The sequence below is a fragment of the Gadus chalcogrammus genome, chromosome 13, assembly GCF_026213295.1.
Source record: "Gadus chalcogrammus isolate NIFS_2021 chromosome 13, NIFS_Gcha_1.0, whole genome shotgun sequence".
Taxonomy (NCBI): Eukaryota; Metazoa; Chordata; class Actinopteri; order Gadiformes; family Gadidae; genus Gadus; species Gadus chalcogrammus.
This window is the reverse complement of record NC_079424.1, coordinates 6,009,109-6,014,907: the sequence shown is the minus strand read 5'-3', so window position 1 is coordinate 6,014,907 and position 5,799 is coordinate 6,009,109. Positions and strand designations below refer to the sequence as shown.

The following is a 5,799-nucleotide window of genomic DNA, read 5'->3' as shown; positions in this document are numbered from 1 at the left end:
TATTAATCGTTGGGAGAAAGATAACGTATCGCTGTTACTATACCTCACGTATAGTGGAGATGAAATGCAAATACAAATTTAATTAAGGAGATAAAGAAGGGCTTACCCAATGTAACCCGACGCCCCCTAGCAAAATTGCATTTCTAAATATGAACACATGCAAATAACGAGGTATTTCTAGATCTTTACACATGAGGGCACACATGATTTAACTTGACATTCAGATAACTCCCGAACCGGGAAATCCTGTGCTAGTTGGAATCGTTTTAAAAGGGAATACATTCTGGGTGAGAATACTCCTGGATGCTCACAGCAGAGGGCTTGGCAGGCTGCCTGATAGGGTGAAGCCTGGGTCAGTCCCTAGCTATCCGGATGCTTATGCTACCACAGCACTTCCCCATGCTGGTGAAGAAAGGGCCGATGGCAATGTTGAGCACGCTGGCCCAGAGGACCTGCACCCAACGCATGTTGATGACACAGAGCTGCAGGCAGGGCATGATCAGCCTGGGAGGAAGCAGAGAGAGGAGATAGGGAATTATTATTATGATGGTCTTCACCATCACCGTCCGTCATCATTATTAGTGAGTAGCAGTAGTTTCTAACGTTAAAAAGTTGTGTTATCATGTTTTTAATTGATTGTTGATTGATAATTAACATGAATATTATCTTTATTATTTTGGTCATTGTCGTAATCATCATCATCATCATCATCATCATCATCATTATCGTTATTATCATCATAATCATTCTTACAGTAGGGTAGCATGGGCTTGGATTAGGGTCAGTACTGACGTCACACAGAGGGGGCGATGTTGACATTACAGGTAAGTAGCAACAGCTGAGTGGACAGGTGGCGGAGAGTTTGAGACTGAGGTAAGAGTCGGGAGAAGGAGAATAACCCGAGAACTCACGCTGCTCGGACATTCCATGAAGGGAACACTTTTGGGATTGATATATACATGGGGAATTAAAGACTGGATCAAGGCGTGGGCTGGTCAGCAGGACTTAAGGTTCATTCAACCGGGACGAGGAGCCGGTGCGGAGTAGAGACGGACCTGTGGTGAGTACCTCGCACCTAACCCCCTAGGTTAAATGCACTCACCCAGAGAAAGATTAGGAACGCTACTCAAGTTCAGCACACCACGTAGAGACAGACTTAGGTTACGGGTTGTCTACGGTCAGCATCGTTTCTTCTTAATAATATTTAAAAACAAATCGCTGTTGTAGCTTGATAGTTTTGCTTAGTATCATTGACCATTTAAAAATATAGACTAACAGTGCTATATGATTGTTCCCCGTCCTCTTATGCAATTAAATCAAATCATGAGTCACATCGCAATAACCACAGCCATTTCGAAAGCATGGGAGCATAAAAAGGTCAATTAATTATGTAAGCTTAAAAATTTTTTTCATCAAACTATATTACAACCTAATATATATATATACGTTGACCTATGAATTTACAGTACTACGGCTATCTTAAGTCCCCTCAATATGGCGGAGAACCACCAACAAAAAATCCCATGATGCATTGGGATGTACAAGCCCTATAAGGTAACAACACCAGTACCAGATGTGCAGGCAGCTGAGCAGGGCCATTAGCAGCCCAGCCACCAGTGAGACGGGCACGGCCAGCAGCAGGGAGATGAGGCGGTAGCACCACACTCTGGACACCTCAAACAGGGCATGGCTCCACACCCACACCCGGTCGAAGCTCCGCACGGACGCAGGCTCCGCGATGACATCCTCGAAGGCCACCTCGGGAGGATGGATGAACACAAACACACGCCTACTCACTCGCAGTCAACGGGGTCCATTACATTGAGGTGCTTGATGTGGACGTCAGCTTGAGTGAATGTGCTCCAGTCAACCTTTACAAGTGCCTTTCATCAAGAACAACTGTTGTTGATTTTTTTTTTTTCACTTTCTGAAAGAGGAAAATAATTTAGCCTTCCTCACAAAGGCCAGACTGTGATATTGATGGAAGGAAAATATTTCGTCCTAGTCATCAATCCAACTGTCATCACAGCCTTTGGAAAAATCAACGAATGTAAGCAGTGTGTAATTTTTCTCTCTGGCCTGACAATGCAGACACGCACACACACACACTCACACTTGCACGTTATCTCCTACCAAAGAAGAACAGTGAAATCAAAAGTACACGCAATCAGTGAGATTGTTTTGCTTCCCTGATTGAAATCAGTTTCAAGTCGAGTTGACATTGTAGGAAGAATTTTTGGACGTTCTCGGGGTCTAGGTCCGAATTGTTTTGGCGCGGCGTGCAGCATGTGTGTGAACGGCCGCCTTCCGACACACAGCCGGTTTACCTTCAGACACGAGTTGACCGCTTTGGGATCCCTGTTCTCCCTCAGACGCCTCGCCTCAACGCCGGCCCCCTCTGCAGACAGCTCCCCCTGGCCCAACTCCACGGCGTCCTCCGCCCCGCCACGACCCTCCGTCGGGGCCCTGCGGGGGGGCTGCAGGTGGGGTGAGAGGGACCACGGAGGGACCCCCTCCGCCTGCTCCTCTAAGGGCTCCAGGTTGAGCCGCGTCTCGGCTGGCGTTCCCTCCCTGGCCATGGTTCCTGTCGCCCGCTGGACTGGAGGAGCTGTGGGCGAAGCGGCACGGGGAGGTGGCAGCGGACCCGCCTCCATCAGGCCGGGCGATGGCACCCTGGTGGAACATTGTGGACCGCTGAACGCATGGGGAATGTTGATGTTTACGTCCCCGTTGCTGTTGCTCGGGGCAGTTTTTTGAGTGACGGGTTTAATGGAAGATCACATGGGTCAGTGAGAGGATGATAGCCACAATAACAGTTATTGCCATTGGTCTGGTAAATCTTAAGCACATATTGTACTATTAGTTCTCTATCATAACTACTACTTCGACTACTACAAATAATACGAATAACATTTATTTATACAAAAAGTTTGAACTCAACTAAAATTATGGCCTTAGATTGGCAGACCAAATTTAGGCCAAATTGTGTAACAGTAAGTTAATCAGTAGTCCGTTGGCAGTGTTTCCATGGCATATTGAAACTGAATTGTACCCAAATCATTTGGGTCAAATATATAATCTTAACTTTAGGTTTTACGTTCATTGTTCTTGTCCCTCTGTTTAAAAAAACCTGCTCAACAGAGACTTGAATGACACAGATTCAGAATAAAAAGTCAGGGGCTTGGTCTGTGGAGGAAGAGGCAAATTCTAAATCGAAGTGATGACTACAGCGCAAAGGTTACACAGCGCAAATGTTGTTAGACCTATTATAAAAGTTAGCTATTATAAATTAGTCTGCGTTCATCCCATTTAGAGGGAGCTTGATGTTTTGTGGGCGACATGGCATTACAATAACAATCCCTGACAGGATTGTCATCCGCCCACTGCATGAAAGATTAACACTCACGAATGAAACCTAATAACAAATTAAGTGATTACCCCGCCTCAGGTGAGGAGTAAGGTCACCTGACTGGATGAAGGTAACTCGCATTTGATGACTCGAAACTTGAATTGAGAAAATAATAAGTGTCTGATTTGACCTAGACTTGACTCAAACTTGGCAATTAGTGAACACTTACAAATGGTTCAGCATGACTTGAAAAGAAAATCGGTGTACTAATGTATTTAATTGTATAGTTGTTTGTTATGTTCTGTATGCATTATAGTGGAAGTGTACATTTTGCATTGCTACCAGCAAATGTTGGTGTAATAATATAACATAACGTTTACTTTGGATACCATTTTAGTATGTCATCGCCAAGCCTATACGTTAATACAATATATCTCCACAACTGCAAAGGCTGTAACATGTAATCTTGGTAAGAAAATAAATAACACCGGTGAGGTTGTGGTGCAAGTGAAATAGATTGTTGTTTAGATTGAATGCCACCCATTGAATACCACCCTACCTGGTTCAATGTTTAATGCAAATCAAGTGAAGTAGATCACAGATAGAGGTTTTAGTAGAGGTAGGTTTGGGCGAAATCTCCAAATAAATCAATAAATCCAATGCAAACCATTGCAAAATCGACAATATATGAGGAACAAACAGGAAGATATATTTTGAACCTATTGTACAATGTAGACAAGGTCAGGACGAAGATAATTGAATGACACCAATTGCATTGCACCATATGGCCACCAGATGGCGATAAAGTACAGATGTTCTGATTGAAGGCAATTTAACTGTGTGTGTGAGTGTATTAGTTTGAGTCCAAGTGATTGTAGGCATTGTACATTTTAACCAAGAAGATGATATCAACGTTGAGAGTAATATGAAGACATTTTTGTGGATGCAAAGCGACAATGACAGTTGGAATACTGTGTTGGGTTAGTTCCCTTCATAGTTCAGCAGAATCTATGAAGGGAGATTAGTCTTATAACTGTCTGCTTTTGTCAGCAACCAATTCAAGTTGGTTTGAATGTTGGCAGAGAATAAATGCCAAATGACAATTCCTCGTCTGTAGCCTCCACCTTGTGGGATTTAGAAGTCATGACACTTCTGTAATGACACAATGAAGTGTGTCAACTGCAGAAACATCTTTTTGTATACTTCTTTAGCTTGACCCGATTTAGAAATCCTAGAACCAAAAACCCATTTTTAAAACCTTACCCTTTTAGGAAACCCTAACGCTTTACTGTCATTGGGTACGCTTATCTTTAAATCAAACGCTACAACCTAAAACCAAACCCTGACCATAAATCCCCCCCTAAATCCTGCCTTTAATGAAACCCTAAACCCAGAACCAAGCACTAGAACCCAAAAACAAAGCCTAAAAGCTGACCCTTAGTGCAACCCCTGACCCTGAAACCATCCCTAGTTAGGGCATTCTGCGTATTCGACATTATGGATCGTACCAGCGCCTAGTAGCAAACACCTGCACCACTTACAGTACACACACACACACACACACACACACACACACACACACACCTCATCCAGTTAGTTGGTGGATGCATTTGTCATTTCCACTGTCCTTACTAGACTCTAATTTGAATATATTGTACGACTGGGGAATTCTGAATGTGGGTGATGATTGTGTGTACTGTGTATGCAATGTTCTTTTTCATACTACACTAATTCCACCTGCTGCTAACACCACTCTGAATATGCATGGTCTCCGAAATAAAAACTGCAGTCATTAAAAAAAAATCCTCCCCACCACTTCACATCTCCCCTGACAACATAATGGAGAGAGAGAGGGGGTGGAGGAGAGACCGAGGGGGAGAGAGGAGGGGAGAAGAGAGAGAGAGAGAGAGAGAGAGGATGTGGAGGAGAGACCGAGAGAGAGAGAGAGAGAGAGGATGTGGAGGAGAGGCAGAGAGAGAGAGAGAGAGGATGTGGAGGAGAGGCAGAGAGAGAGAGAGAGTGAGAGAGAGAGAGAGAGAGAGAGAGAGAGAGAGGATGTGGAGGAGAGGCAGAGAGAGAGAGATATATAAAGGATGTGGAGGAGAGGCAGAGAGAGAGAGATATATAAAGGATGTGGAGTAGAGGCAGAGAGAGATGGACAAAAAGCAAAGGAGAGATGAACATGAGTCGCAGAGAGAGCGGGAGAGAGGAGAGGAGAAACAGAGAAGAGTGTAGAGAAATAGAGAGAGGTGGTAGAGACGGCCTTCTCGTGTCCTCTGGCCATGAAACCCTCTCTTTAGGTGGGCGGGCCTTGGAGGTCCCTGGGGGACTCCCAGGTGATCGATGGGGGATCCTAGAAGACGCATTGGCAGACACATGAGACACACACATCATGTGTTCTCTTCAATGGATCCATGTTTAAATCGTAGAGGTCGTGCGGTTTTGCATTT

The 5,799-nt window shown here is 44.4% G+C and overlaps 1 protein-coding gene across 1 annotated transcript in view; it reads right to left on the bottom strand.

Moving 5' to 3' along the window:
• LOC130402314 (caveolin-2-like) overlaps positions 1-2,579 on the bottom strand; it is a 2,587-nt gene extending 8 nt beyond the window's left edge. Inside the window, exons 1-3 of the mRNA XM_056606466.1 lie at positions 2,328-2,579; positions 1,571-1,758; positions 1-504 (exon numbers count right to left, since the gene is read on the bottom strand). The exon at positions 1-504 is cut by the window's left edge and continues 8 nt beyond it. Coding sequence (XP_056462441.1) covers positions 354-504; positions 1,571-1,758; positions 2,328-2,579 — 591 coding nt within the window. The 3' untranslated portion in view covers positions 1-353. The remainder of the gene's footprint in view (positions 505-1,570; positions 1,759-2,327) is intronic.
• Between the last annotated feature and the right edge of the window lie 3,220 nt (positions 2,580-5,799).